Below are 15,789 nucleotides of genomic sequence, written 5' to 3'. Positions count from 1 at the left end.
ACCTAATCAGCTGGCCACTATTTAAAGCAAACTAACTCAAAGCCTAGCCCACTGGATCAAACTGCATAGCAGTGGTGCCAGAAAGAATAATGGCTACCAAAGTTGGTTTGCCATCAAGTTCAGGAGAGTTACCTGGTACTCTAGGCGTTTCTTCAGTTTTTCCCTGTCTCTGCACAGGAGCAAGGGGGAAGAAAAAAAAAAAAAAAGAGCTTAGATTCAAATTGTTAATTAATTGTGAATCCAAAACAATCTTACTTAAATCTGAAACTAAACACCTTATTTTGAGCTATACACAGTGAATTTCAACATTCTACTTCACTGAATGAAAATTTTCTGCATGACTTTAGAAACTACTAGTTGAGTTAAATCTAAGCTGAATTTAAACTTCAAACAAGATCCCTCTCACATTAAAATAATAATTAAAAAAAAAAAAAGGCACTTTTCAGAATGTAAACCAGCAATTCATTAAGAGTGCTCCAGTCATTTTTTTCCCCCCAAGCATCTTAACTAAGAACCCTGAAATTCTTAAACAAATTTACTGAGGTTTTCAGCTGCTTGAAAATAGTAGTCACCCAGGCAAGGGCTCTTAACAACCATAATGACCTGTTTCTTTAACATACTGTACCTGAACACCAAGTTTTTGCTTTATTCTCCTTACTTGTTACTAAATGATACAGGCCTCTTTACCTTCAATATCATGTCAACATGCTAATAACAGAGAAAAGAAAAACACTATTTATCTATTCACTGCTGTGATTAGGTTTTGACCTTAGGGCACTGTTTTCTGAAAGGATGAATTCTTAGAAGAGCTGCAGTTATACCACAGGTGAGAGAAAAGTGTTCAGCTTTCATGCTCCTTTTCTAGTGTAGGAACACTTGAAGTCTCCAGTACTCACTTTTTCTTATAAGTTTTCTCATACGTGGGATGTATTAAGTCATCATCTTCTGGTTCTTCTGGCACATTACAATCCCTGAGTTAAGAAAAAAAATAAAGAGCTTACCATATGTGCTTACATTAAGTAATAAAATAAGAAGTAAAAGCAGTGCTTAGATATTCAGCTAAATATAATTTTACCGGAATTGTGGGTCAGGGTTCAGTGAGCAGTACCACTTCTCTGGCAAATGCTCTATTCCATCTGGTAGCTTCCGCCATTTCAGACATGCATCACACTGCACCCATGTCTGATCAGGCTGCTTTCTGTAATGGAAAAAACATATCAGAACTTTCACATGAACAATTTATTTGCATGATCAAGAACAAAGCTGTAATAACAGTATGTAACGTTCTTCTATTTGAAAGTGATACTCACTGTATCTCCTCAACTGGTAAAGCTAATGGATACTCTTCGTTTTTCTTTGCTTTCATTTCATTCCAGTAGTCATTAAGCTTTTCTCCTAGCGCTGCTATTGTAAGCCTGAAAACAGAATTTTCAGAGAATACCTGAAATAGTAACATCTTAGCACAGAAAGAATGTTTATAAACAACAGTGAAATAATAAGTATATGAAACGCTCTGATACTCACATTTTCACAATAGTAAGCTTTTCACTTTTAGTAAACCCCAGAAGTGTGGGATTGTGGGAACAAATGTTTGTCGGATATGAAATTACAAGAAATTTGACTTGGGATACAGACAGTTTTTAAACTGAAATAAAATGCTTGATTCAGAAGCACTGTCAGTGAACAACGCAAAACCTGAAACCAATTCATTAAACTCAATTTCAATCATAAAAAAAGCTGCCTCTCCTCTGTCAGTCCAGCACTGGGCTATGTATACCTGTTAACTGCAAGCTCACAATCACTCTAAGCTGGCATAAAGCAATACTTAACTGACATTGTAAATATATGTTCACTTTACCATAGTACATAGTCTACATGCCGCTGAAAGAAGCAGGGTGGTTTTTTCCCCATATTAATTTTTAGCTGGATTTTCTGATCAGGAACCCAACCATTTCACAGCTGCATGACCATTAGAGCTGGCACACAGGAAAGAGTGATGTGGAAGAAGAATAAGGAACCTAGTCCAGCCTGGAAAGTTTCCACCTGGAACACCTGAACTCAAGTCACGAATTTTGGTGTCTGAAGAAGGAATTAGCAAAGGGGCAGAAATGAACAGCAATACATGGATTGAATCATGTCTCTTCTGGTGAAAGGACAGAGGCAAGTCAGCTCATGCTGATCACAACATTACAGCACCAGTTTTGTGTTTCTGTTTCAGGATGGAAATCTACATTTTAAAAATCTGTAGAAGCACTCTTTTGTAAAGCAAAGAAACAATCAAAAAACCTTCGCAATACATGCTACAGGTGCCAAACAACAACAACAACAAAAAAAACAAAACAAAAAACACAACCAGTGCTCACTGTGCCAGCTGGGTTGCAGAAACCCAGTGTAGAATCTGATTAATAGCAGTGCCTATGCTATGGCACATCCATTGCCAAAGGAACTTTTAGTGCTACCACAAAAGAAATGGTTCAAGGAACATTTGTACTGAAACAAGCACGAGAATAATTCCCTGGTCTGTTTTAACTTGTGTTCTCATTAACAGCTCTGCTAGTTCAATAGTTGCAGCCACAGGAACTGCTTGAAGCCGGCATCACCACTGCAAAGAAGAATACAGTGAGCTATTTAAAAATACAGAATGAACTGTAGTGGCTGCAGCAGTTATGTTGCCAGCTACCAATCATGCTCCTCCTCCACTGAGAGTTGTTGTTTCAGTGGCAGGAATGACTGGAGTTTTCCTGCCACAGCTCCTCAACTACTACAACAAACAGTTTAGTTTACTACAGTACTCTGATACTGTTTCTGGGTTACTCGTATATGTAGAGCTGCATACAAACAGGCAATTAAGGAAAGGCTTTGTGGATTTTTCAGCTGTCCTTGTCAAGGGAACACCAATAACTGACCGAAGGATAAAATACACAGCCTGAAAAAGGTGATGACATCTCCTGCCAAAGTCTACTCCCACTTATGTTTGTGAGTCTACACCCCAAAATTTCTAAGTCCACAGTGAAACTAAGTCTGAGGATACAGAGGAGGAGATGTGCTCTTTTAAGCACATCTGGTCAAAGGAGACTGGTCATAGACAAGTACAGAAACAAATCTGACTATACGATAAGGGAAACAGTGACAAGAACAATCCTGGTCAGTCATGCTAAATGGTAAGGATACACAGAGTGTGAGAACATTTGTTTTTTTAGTTGGGAGGATAAGGAAAAGGAAGGAACAAACACAGAGTCATAAAACCTGACTAACTAGTATTAACAAAGACAATAATCAGAAACAAACCTGGGTCTTATCAAGAAACTGATACGGATGCAATTCTGAAGGCCCAAGCTGTTGGAGAGAGGTCAGTGGAACCATGCTAACATGCAGGGCAAGAAGGATCAGAAAGAAACAGTGCTGGGGGAGTGTTAGACAGAAAAGAGTATAAAGAAGTGCAAGTTGCATATAAAACAGGGCAGGCCAATATACTTGACTAACCAATCACTGTGCTTGATCCCTGCAGCCTACCCTATCTACTTATCAAATTTTAACTCTATCCATAATCTCACTCTCTATCACATATATATGCATTGCAAAGACTAAGTGCCTGCTAGTGGAAGACCTGTGCATATGAGTGGAAACAGGTGCAGCTACTGGAGTCAGACTTGAAGTGGAGAGTAAACTGCTGCAGCAAGCAAGGGTTCCAGCCTTGTGTGCCTAATGCCAGTATCTGGGGCACCTGGAGAAGGACAAGTACCTGCATCTTCATCAAACTTGGTGCACATATGAATGTACATGTGTATTAACCAGCAACTTTAAAGCTCAACCTGCCCAGTGAGTAGTAGGACCCACGTCTAGGCCTAGGCCATCAAGGGTCTGTCTGTGCTCATTCGTCCAGAAGCACCTGTGAGCGTGCCTTGTGGGGACAGTATATTTTATATCAGAAATAGCAAACTCAGCAGAAATAGTCCTCTCAGCAAGACTAGAGAGGCATTCCTCTCTCTGTACTCAGTACTGATGACACCACACCTCAAGTGCTGTGTTCAGTTTTGGGCCCCTTGCTCCAGGTGAAGCCCAAGAGAGTGTCCAGAGAAGGGCAAAAAAGCTGTGAGGGGTCTGGAGCATAAGTCTTACGAGGAGCAGCTGAGGGAGCTGGGATTCTTCAGTCTGGAGAAGAAGAGGCTCAGTGGAGACCTCACTGCTCTCACCTGAAAGGAGGCTGTGGCGAGGTGGGGGTCAGCTTTTTCTAGGTAGCTAGCAATAAGATGAGAGGGAATTAGAGAGTTGTGCTAGGGGAGATTCAGGTTGGGTATTAGGATAAATTTCTTTTCAGTAAGAGTGATGAGACACCGGAGCAGGCTGCCCAGGAAGGTGGTGCAGTCACCATCCCTGGAGGTATTCAGGAGCTGTGTGGATGTGGCACTGAGGGACGTGGGCAGTGGGCGTGGTGGGGGTGGGCTGATGGTTGGACTGGGTGATCTTAGAGGTCTTTGCCACCTTAATAATTCTGTGCTTCTTTAAGTGTGCATGTTGCCTTGATTTGTACTGAGCAACAAGGTGGACCGGCCAGCACATAGTGGACCTTTGGACTGGATTAGAAGACCCTAAAATTGGGCCAGAGGTGTCAAGTGATCAGAGGGGCTGTACTCAGTATGCTTATGAATATAAAGTGTGTACCATCTCTAGTGACCTTCAATCACTATCTGTTGAGGAAAAAGAAAGGTACGTGGCTGTCTAGATCCATACTTTATGCAAGTCCCACACATAGGTGCTGCTGAAGGGAATGTGCCAGCCATGTCAGTGTTCGGTGCGTCTGCATCTCTGAGACACGTGCTCAACTTCACTGCTAGTTAAGCCTGCAAATGGGAAAGAGGCAGGGAAGACAGAGACTCTGGGTCCCCAAAGTCTGGGCCAGGGGCATCCTGGGACACAACTGCTGGGGGAGGCAGCTTCTCCTAATATCCCTTAGCACCAAGCAGCATAGAAGATAGAAAATAGCCTCATCATCTTGAAAGGAAAGATAACACTGTGGAGTAATTCCCAATGTTTGCATCTTTTCTGCTGAGGTAACTCGCCCTCCCTACCCTTTCCTTCCCTAATAGCAGTGCAATCAATTCACAGAAGAGCATTGTAAACACACCAGACATTTCATCTGGCTTAAGAACAATTTTTTTTTTTTTTTTTCCAAATCAGATTAGATTCTCAATCAGGTTTACAGTACAGCTATAAGAAGTAACATACTAGATATTGATTGATGGGATGTAGTTTCATTCTAATTCAGGGTGTCCTGTATTTTTTAAATGCTCTATCAGGTAGACTTAAGGACGTGAAAGTCTACTTTTAAGAAAGAACCTAAAAACAATAGATGAAAAACGTCCAGAAACAAAGACAAAAAACAAACAACCCCTAGGAAATTGTGATGAATCACTATGAATCATCAATCACGTGGCATTCATATCTCAGTTTTAGCCGTCTGCTACAAAATCTAAGCTAGTTATTTTGGGTTCATCCCACAGTAAGTGAAGAGCAGGGTTGCAACCAACTGCTTTTAGGGCATTTGCATAAAAATGGTGAGTATTGTACCCTTGATTTCACTGACTGCACAATGAACACGCTATGATCAGCATATATGTTAACATCCTATCCCTACTTTAAAACGCAGTTTAATGATAGAACACAAGTATTCTTACTACTTAAAAGGGACAAAATCTTTTATGGTCAAGTATCTCCCAGTGAACAATACTATTAAACAAAAAGTCTATATAGAATACATATTTACCTGTATTCATTTGTGTAGTCAAAATCTTGTTTGTTATGAGTTGGTTTTAAGAAGTTGCACTCGATAATCCCAACTACACCAACACCCATGTTGTTTGCCTGTAAAAAATTAAGACCCATCAGGGAAAACAAAACAAATCCTATACTAAAACCTCTAAGATCTTGACAGAAGTAATTATAATTTATATATCCACCAGGTCAAAATAACCTCCTGCTTTATGAATAATCTCCAAAAGAACTCTTGATGTAAATCCACTAGACAAAAAGAACAAATGCCCTACAACCCATCCGTCTTTCTGTTCTGAAAGGCACACCGATTTCTGTGTTTCATGCATTAAGCTTAGTTTCAAAAATTAAAGAACTGTGTGCAACTCAATGCAATTATTAACTGCTATGCCAAAAGAAAAAAGGTGTATTTATGAAAGCATACTAGTTTTCATCTGTATTCTTTTTTTTAAGAAAATCAGCGTTTAAGTGAAAATGATTTCTAACAACATTGAAGTATTTTTCAGCTTAAATTCCTACCTTTAACTGACAGCCAACTCTTTCATAAGCTTTGATGAGTCTGTTTTTATGATACATCATTATTCCATAGTGATCTTTGTTTCTACAGTTAAATCCAAATGTAATTCTTACTGTTTTAGCCTTTTATCGGATATTAAGGAAAAGTCTGGTTAATGTCACGTGATAAAAAATATTAGGGCTCATTCTAAACTGGGTCCTGGTATTTTCTTCCCCCCTCCATCTTTTAAGTATTGAGATAGTTCCTTTGGTACCTCTTCACAGCAAAGATTTACAAAATAATTAAAGAACACCCGTAAAGACAGCTGCAATATTCCCAGCAGAATCTAGAAAGCTTACGTACAAAAACTCGTCATTAAATTTAGCATGCAATCATCACATTAACAAAGGATACATTCAAAAATTTTGGCCTATATATATCACGTTCAATGAAAGCAAGGCTCTTGGAAACCAGCTGTGTTTTCACTTTTTGTCCTCGCAGAATGATCTGCATTCTTGGCTTCAGATACAAAATACTGCAGTAAGCCTACAAAATATACAATAATTCTCATTATTCAAAAACAACAGCAGTGAGATCCTCACTACCACTACCTAAAAAACCCGCACACCTAAAAAACTTCAAGAAACGGGTATTGTAAAACATTTACCATGTTTGGAAAGACAAATCCAGATTTTAATTGAGATGTTACAAAGTGTTTTTTTTAGCTCCTCCAACCTGACTCCACAAAACACAGGAAACTCAAATGCACATACGTAATACAAATCACATTAAAAGCAACTGAAAGAGAACTTTTGTAAATAAGGCAAGTTAGTCAGATATCTGAAGATACAGTTTTACTATTATAAGAGCTTTTAATCGTGTTTAGATATACAAGCCTATACTCTTATTCCCTATTTAGAACTCAAAAATTATATCACAGACTTTAAAAAAAATAAACAGCAGCTGTTAACTTTATTCCAAATGACTTACAAACTATATAATCTTGTGTGTCAACCCATGTATTTTAACCTGCATTTCATCTGCCATATTTGAAGCGGATTTATGACTTCAATGAGCCTTAGACTAATTGAATGTTGTATCTGAGCTGGAACAATATTTACAATACTATTCACAAGCACTCAGAACACCTAGTAATTCCAGGCACACTTTCTTGTAAGAAACGGATTCAGAGACTATGGGTCAGTAGTATAAACAATGGCTGCAATATTTAGCCTGTAGTCAGGGCTAGGGCTTTTCTATATGAAGATTTTGAAACAGCTGCCTTATAGTTCCTTGATCTCTTTTGGAATCTAAAGAGGACACTGCCAGCTGAAAACTAGCTACACTGTATCTGTAGGACTACATCAAAAACAGACATTTTCTTCTAAAAGAAAAACAAAAAAGCAGATGTTTATAGAAGTCCACAAACACATTCTATGTTTTCCAAATACCACTGGCTCATTGCCCTAACGTTTAAATTCGGACTTTGTCTTTTTTTTTTTTTTTTTTTTTTTTTTTTTAAATCAAAACCTCTATAGTATGGTATATTACATTAAAACAAAAGCATACATCACCTTGCTTCCACAGAACAAGTAAATAAACGAAAAGTATACATACTCTTAGCGAGTAGTCACTTTCTGGAACTATCTGGTCCAGTCTCTCTTGTTTTTTGTATCCTCTTTTCCCTGTTTCATCTAAGTCTTCTGGAATCCTGATGTCGTATTTATCCTTGTCAAAGTCAAATTCTGTTTTATCATTTTTATCTCTAAGAAATAAGAAAAAAATCTAATTATGATAGAAAAAAAAGATTGAGGTGAACCTGATATCTCATAACTAAATACCTGTCATTTCTGCCTAATTAATGTGTTTGCTCATGTGTTTATAGTTCTGCTTATAACTGCCAAATGTACTGCTTATCTATGATAAACACCCTTTCTGACCACACGACTTCTATCATAAGAGCAACACCCTTGAAATAGGAGCGCAGATCCGAAACAGTGGTCAGTCAGTAGAGACTAGATGAAAACTAGGCGTCCTTAGAAAACTTGTGTCCAAACGTGGACAAAGCGAGTAGGGAGACACCTCCCCAAACAACCACTGAAGACTCCCACAGAAGTGCAGAAGACTCAATTATGTGTGCGTAGCCTTGTACTAGTATAACCCTGGGAATATGTAGTATGTTGGTGTGACTTGAAAATTTTCAACTATAAATAGAAGATGTGAAAACTGGGGTTGCATGATTTGTGGAGATGACCCATCTTGTACCATGTGCAGAGAGGTATGCTTGCCCCCTCAACACTTGTTTTTTCCCCCCCAAAGTGTTTCAGATTTTAAAAATGGACAACGGACCCAGAGGATATCACAGATACAAGAGAAAAGACACAAAAGAAACAATTCCTTTGAGTCACAATGGCGTTCCTAGCAGACTTGCTAGAAATCAAAAACATTCAATAGCTTCTTTTAGAAACCCAAGGAAAATAAGAGAAATGCTAGCAAAGAAAATTTGCATGAATTCTAACTGTATTCTAATTGTACTTCACTAATAAAAGCACTCAGTATCACTGAGAACACAGATGGGCCAAGATGCATGCAGTCCTTCTAAATGCAAAATTCCTCAACAATGCAAACTGCCTAGGATTCTTACTGCTGTGAGAATGACAAACTACAACTCTCTAACTCAGTAATTTTTCATCACAATTTCTTACTGAAGTGCTCACCAGAGGGTTTCTTCTATTTAATTGCATTGGCAGTAGTTTTGCACAACATTCAGATATAGATTTTGTTACCTCCAGCTTTCTTGCATATAAATCTACTAAGCTAAAAGTGATGCACCTTCCTAAAATACAGAAGAGATTAATGAAATAGGAAAAAAATAAAGCTTTTTATCAGCTTTGATTGACTGAGATTTTGTTTTGTTCTGTAACATTTATTCCATTGTATCCCAGAATGAGTTTTCTCCCCACTCTTTTTTTTTTTCTGATAAGCAAGAATAAACTATTTTCCTGCCAAATTTACTGGCCCATAAAACCACTTGAAACTGCTTCTTATGGATACCTTGCTATTTCAGGTATCCAAAACTGCAGTAAACTAAACACTCAGGAGCATAACACGAGGTTACACGTTCCCAAACAATTAGCTCCAACATTGTTAAAGGCAAGCTAGAACTATTCTAATGGATCATCGTATGGGTTCCCTGCAAGTAAGGGATCAGCAACCATGTAAGAGGAAGAAAGGGAAAGGAGATGAGAAACAATAACACCCAGCTGCCACTGCTACAACAGCTGTTTAAAGAAAAAAAACAGCAAAAAAGAAAAAGCTACCAAAGTCTGAAAATCCATTCTTCTGTTAATAATCCCATATATATATGTAGATGAAAGTAATTAACTGCATCTATTTACTTGGACTTCTGTTTTTACTACGATAAACAGTTAAGAAGTTTAGAAAGGTTCAAGCCTTTCCCAATTGGTTTGAGATATCAGATTTATAATTAATCTATTTCAATTTTTCTTCTGGAATAGTAACAATATTTTATCAAAATGAAATATGGAATCCTTTATGCTCTCCTTTGGTCAAATGAATTTGAGTCTAATTTCACCAACTGCAGCTAACTCTTCATCCAGTCTTCTAGAGTTACTCTGCAAAAAAAAACCCTTGTGTACTTGCAGACACTGAAGAGATAATGCAAATGAAAGAAAAGACATGAGCAATTGGGCCTCATCTTACCTTCTGAGATTCCAAATTATGATTCTTGTTCCTTTTTTCCCCATTATAGCATCTAGCTCGGCCACTAATTTCTCCTCGGTAGAAAATAAAGAATGTGTTAAGATGGCCTTCAAACTGTTTTTGGATTCTACTGGATCACTTATCTGTCGTAAGCAAAATGTTAAGGAAAGTAACCTTAAATGTAAAAAAATAAAAAATAAAAAATTCAGAAGATTAGTAAACTTCTGCAATAGGATCTGCACCCCTCAGAGGGTCTCATTCCACATCTCAAATACAGAGCTCCAAAAAAAATGTAAAAGTTCTTAAATACATTATAGCTTAAATAACCTTCTGCCCATCTTAGAATGCATCTGTAGAACAAGACAAGGAGATTTCCTTTAGTGATGTTACCAGCAAAGTTTGACACACATACACAACTTTTTGTTAGGAAACTGTCAAAAGGATATGTTGGTTGTTGAATGTCACTATAGGAACCATGACATGTTCTGCTTTTGTGACTTCAAGATAAGTCTGAGATAAGAGACCAACACTCATTGTTTCTCCATTCTTGGTGAAGACTATTGCATCTTTTCCCAGGCGCATGGACCCTGATTTAAACCCGTTTCCATACAGTCCCACTGGAACACGGCCATTCATCACAGATTTCTCACTAAAGCCGAAGCTGATATGAAAAAAAGCAAATATTGGAAGAGTGTAAAAAGCCCCCCAGACAACTGAACACCCAAAAGATGTACTCAAGGTGCATCAAATTTGACTTAAGCACATTGAGTCCATCTCCTGTTCTAGAAATCAGGGACTACCATGCAATTAAACAGTGAACAGCAACACAAACTGAGAACACCTGTATAATATTCCCAAAATCACAAAACAAGAATTTAGAGAAAGTTAAATTCATCTTTTAATTATCTAAAAGACACCATCTGCCTGGAATCATACAAAGGTACATTCCCATATGTTTCTAATATTTATCCACCGGTTTTGCAATGAATACTGGAAAAAGCCCCTTAGGTTATCTTCCTCTTTAGTCACTCCCCCCGTTTGCTTAAACACATGCGATCCACGTATTTTCTACAGGTAACTACACATTACACTTGAAGTCAAATGGGTAACTGTATATGGAGCATGGAATTTAACAAATAAGCTATTAATTATGGTATATTGCAGAAAAAGAAAACAGTCATTTGAATTCAAGCTTCCTCAAATTTATATCCAGAGATTTATCTGGAAGCAGACGAGTATCTTTCACAATAGAAGAGAATTTGAACAGCAGTCTGTTTGCTAGCTGCAGAAAGAACAGTTCAAGTACTATAGGATATTAGAAGGTAAAATGATAACAGCATCAATTTAATTCCCCTTAACATTTCCATAGTATATTTTCAACACCGAAGTACTGGATTGAACTGAACATCTCTTGCCTCTCATTTGCTAACTTAGTCTAAAGCATGTTCAAATGGGGAAAATATTCTCCTTACTTCCACTGATGGGCATTACTGAGTTTATACTGCACGTGCCTGCACATAAAAGTAAATGGGAATGCTGATGGAAAGGATAAAAGGAAACTAGGAGATAAAACAAACAGCCAAAGCTATATGAAAGCTGTACTGGCATCTCTGTTCTAGAGCCTCACTTGGGTAATCACTCACCCTCAAAAGTGCTAAATAGAAAAATGAGCATAGTAGATTACATGTGAGAGAAAGGAGTTAAGTTTAACAGTAACAAAAATAGAAATTGGAACTGTGACAAGAAAAAAAAAATACACAAAAGAGGTTATCCACCTTAGCATTTTGTGCAGCTTCTCTGAGTTCATACCATTTCCATTATCAGTGAACGTCAAGCATATATTGTTGTTTATCACTGTTTTGTCTATCCATATCTGTTTAGCACTCACATCTGGATCATAAGCGTTATCTGAAGTGGGAGAAAAGTAAACAAGAACAGGATACTAAGAAAAAAAGGAATCATAGAAAAGTAAACACTTAAAACATGTTTGCACTGAAAGTGCTTAATTCCAGTGAAGATGCCAAAAAGCAACTCTCAAAGTTATTTAAATGCTTGTGACACATAACACAGCCTTATCTGGTAGTCATGCACACGCAATCTATCCACCAAACATTAGTCTTGCAATGCTTTAGCTATATGGAATTGCTTTCCCTAACTTTATTACGGTGCTGTGCTTCATCAAAGAGATGTTTGTGCAATACGGCATTGCGGGCTCTCAATTTTGCACTTGTGGTAATCCAACAACCCTGCAGAGGCACACTGTGAACTAAGGGAGCTCTACAATTGCAGCGGCTTTTCATCTCTGCAGTCAGGTATGTGATCACAGAAATCACCAGGTTGGAAAGGGCCTACAAGATCATCTAGTCCAATCATCCTCCCATTACCACTGCTACCACAAGCACTAAGCCATATCTCATAGCTCCTCATCCAGACACCACTTGAACGCTGCCAGGGACGGCGACTCCACCACCTCCCTGGGCAGCCATTCCAGTGCCTGACCGCTCTCTGAGAGAAAAAGTTCTTCCTTATGTCTAATCTAAACCTCCTCTGGTACAACTTGTGGCCATTTCCTTGGGTTTGTTGCCTGGGAGAAGAGGCCAAACCCCTCCTCATCACAATCTCCCTTCAGGAAGTTACAGGAATTATGCACTCACTCAGACTCCTCAGGAAAGTCATGGAAAATTGCACAGAAACAAAAAGCTTTTTTTATTAGAAGTTTTTAATAAAGGTAATGTTGTGCTAAAAATGAAGCCTCCTACAATACTATCCTCTTTATAACTATAGTTATAGACAACAGTAGATCAAAAGATTATAATGAAGAAGCTCCATCAAAAGCCAGCAAATCTTGCCTGAAAACAAGAAAATCTTTCTAGCCACTACAAATGACAACAACATATAGCCAAAAACTTTGGTTGAGATGAGTAGCTGAAACAGAGAACAGAAAACAAAAACCAGACAAGTTTCTGCTTTTGCTTTCTGCATCCCAGGCAGCTGCTGCAAAATTCACTTCCAGCCACCAAAACACCTCGTCTGACTGGCTGCAGGTGAGGTTACTGTCCACACTCCAGATGATGGCACATACACATGGCTACAAAAATACATTACATACTGCGGGCATTCTAAATGAGAACTCAGACATTAAAAAAAAAGCAAAAGCCTGAAGCCCAAGTATTGGAGGTCTAAGTGAAAAAAATTACTGCTGCTCTACTTCATTACCAGCAGAGCCGACAGCCACAAACACACATCTTGCTACTGCAAATTGTTCAGATCTAAGAAGGCATAACTTCCACAGAAGTATAAAATGCTTTACCTTAAACTCCCTACTTGCAGGATTTGAAAGAGCTGTGAAAGAACTTGTGTCCCTGCCTCACTATTGGTTTGACTCGTTTAACTGAAAGGCAGAAATACACAGCTCAGGCCAACACAGCAGCCATAAAAAGCAATCATAGCTCGCAGCTTGCTGTCTGTGAGCATACACTACACACTGTACTCACAGTGAAAAAGTTCATAAAAATAGTTCAGTATCAATAAAAGAGGACATTTCAAGTACAATTAGACTGAAAATATTTTAAGTCCATACTTCGTACAAGTTTCCTGATTTGCTAGCTCACCAGCTCTCTCTGGATGCCCCATTTAACCTCTCCCCAGGAAGTAGCATCAATAGTTTGCTTACATTTAAAGCAACTGAGGTCTAGCAGAAATCAGCAACATAATTACCAAAACACTGACACTAGGGACTAGAGTTTAAAAAGCAAATTTTAGCATACAGATCATTAACATCTTAATGAGTGAACAGAAGAAAACTCAGGCCTCTATAACATAGCCCAATTAATATTGCTTGACATTTGGCATACAATATAGCCACACACGTAGCCTGTGAAAGGCAGTTCACAAAACCAAGATGACTCACTAGTCATGTCGCTGCTGTGCCTTTGGATGTGTGCTAACACATCAGAGAGCTGCAGATGTGTTGGCGCACGGCGTGTGCATGTCCCAGTGTGCAACCACCAGGGGACTCATTCTGCTTGGGCAATGTGCTGAGCACACCGGGGGGTTGGTGTTTCTCACTCTCTGCCTGGCTGCCCCAGGCTCCCCAGCTTTCCTTATGGCACGCAGGGATGCACTGTACCCCCCTGTGGGGAGCTTCCAGCCAGGAGATGGTTGCAGGTGGGATGTGCCCATCCTGCTCTTTTCCTCCCTTCTCTCTTTCAGTTCTTCCCCATCTGTTCATCAGGTTGGATATTAGTAGGAACAATTTCTTCTCCAAAGGAAGGGCACAGGCTGCCCAGGGAGTAGTGAGGTCATCATCCCTGGAGGTGTTCCAGAGGTGTGGGGATGTGGCACTGAGGGATGTGGGCAGTGGGCACAGTGGGTGTGGTTTAGGGTTGGACTTGGAGATCTGAGAGGTCATTTCCAACCTAAATGATTTGGCCCTGCACGTGGCAGGGGAGTTGAAGATTCATGATCCTTGAGGTCCCTTCCAACCCTGGCCATTCTGGGATTCTGTGAATGATTCTGTGATTCTATGGTGCCTTCCCAGTCGTAAGCTATCCTTTTCTCTGCATGAAAAAAGCTAATTGGGGGGAAGAAGAAAAGCAATCCGAGTCGATAGTTTTTTCCAGTAACTTTCCCTAAAATCTCACCAGGTTACATTATACTCTAATACGCTTTAAGTCAATCTGCCTAATGCCATTGCAAAGGTCAATTAAATTCACCCTAAAAAATTTACTCTTGGCTCACTATACATTTGGAAAATGAATTAGAAACAAGCTGCCTGAGAGGTTTCTGATATCTTCCTAATGAACATGCTTTCTAATGGAAGAAAAGGAAAGAAAAACGCTGCCAGAAAAGCCCTTTGAACAAAAGAGTTTGCTGGGTCTGGTGGGGAGCATGGAGCTGAGCTCTTGGGGACGTGGTGAGTGGGCACAATGGGGATGGGCTGGAGTTGGACTTGATGATCTCAGAGGTCTTTTCGAAACTGAACGATTCTGTGGTTCTGCAGATCTTTGTTAAAGAGAAGCATGACAAAACAGAGGCCAAAGGAAGGAAGAAGGCACGCTTCCATGCCTTACACTGCACATGTTTATTAATTCCAACCAGGTATGGCATGACAAGCTAAGACAGCTGAAATGACTTAGCTTTTCAGCCATGACTCATCACTAAAATATCTAGTCCTTCCCATAGTCATACGGTTATGATCTTTGTGGCAATTCTGGCCTTATCTAACAGAAAATTTCTTATTTTGTTAGGTTACTCCTCTTCTGAATTAAGAACTGACAAAACCAGTGCAGAGGAAGCAAAGGAACGTGTGGCCACAAGAGCTGCTCCCTTTGGCAGTAGACAACTGCTAGATTAACAGCTCTTTCCATACCCCACCTTTACTGTAAGGAAACAGAGAAGGTACACTAACCATTCCCCAACTAAGGAAACAAGGAAGAATATTTACTTACCAGTTATTCAGAATAAAAGACAAAATGACAAACGGGCTCTAATAAACCAAACCTATATTCAAACCCTAACAAGCAGCAGATGATAAAAGCAATAACAGAACTCCTGGGATGCTGATGAATGGACTGTTAAAAGGAACTACTCTACCATAACCCAAAACAAAATAAGGATGTTTGAGGGGTATTGTGTCAAAGTCAAGAAATTACTGTGAGATGTTTTGGAAGAAGCACTGAAGTGAAGAAAAAGGAAAGGTCCAATGGGTAGAAAAAGCATAGGATAACAAGGGTGGAGGAATAAGGGGAATAACAAAGGCTGACTGTGTGCAAGCTGTCAGTATGCTTTCACGGTTGGAC

The 15,789-nt window shown here is 39.1% G+C and overlaps 1 protein-coding gene across 3 annotated transcripts in view; it reads right to left on the bottom strand.

Annotated features, from left to right (window-relative positions):
* Positions 1–15,789, bottom strand: part of MORC3 (MORC family CW-type zinc finger 3) — a 29,344-nt gene that overhangs the window by 8,627 nt on the left and 4,928 nt on the right. For 2 of the 3 annotated variants that reach the window (XM_085242746.1, XM_085242747.1), the window contains exons 3-13: positions 11,764–11,896; positions 10,437–10,649; positions 9,989–10,138; positions 7,883–8,030; positions 6,680–6,811; positions 6,289–6,408; positions 5,765–5,862; positions 1,311–1,415; positions 1,076–1,198; positions 897–971; positions 133–169 (exon numbers count right to left, since the gene is read on the bottom strand). In XM_085242746.1, coding sequence (XP_085098872.1) covers positions 133–169; positions 897–971; positions 1,076–1,198; positions 1,311–1,415; positions 5,765–5,862; positions 6,289–6,408; positions 6,680–6,811; positions 7,883–8,030; positions 9,989–10,138; positions 10,437–10,649; positions 11,764–11,896 — 1,334 coding nt within the window. The remainder of the gene's footprint in view (positions 1–132; positions 170–896; positions 972–1,075; positions 1,199–1,310; positions 1,416–5,764; positions 5,863–6,288; positions 6,409–6,679; positions 6,812–7,882; positions 8,031–9,988; positions 10,139–10,436; positions 10,650–11,763; positions 11,897–15,789) is intronic. The other variant, XM_085242756.1, reaches the window with a different exon arrangement.

Source organism: Meleagris gallopavo, chromosome 1 (genome assembly GCF_905368555.1).
Source record: "Meleagris gallopavo chromosome 1, MGAL_WU_HG_1.1, whole genome shotgun sequence".
NCBI lineage: Eukaryota > Metazoa > Chordata > Aves > Galliformes > Phasianidae > Meleagris > Meleagris gallopavo.
The sequence above is the reverse complement of the archived record's forward strand: the minus strand, read 5'-3'. Positions and strand labels throughout refer to the sequence as shown.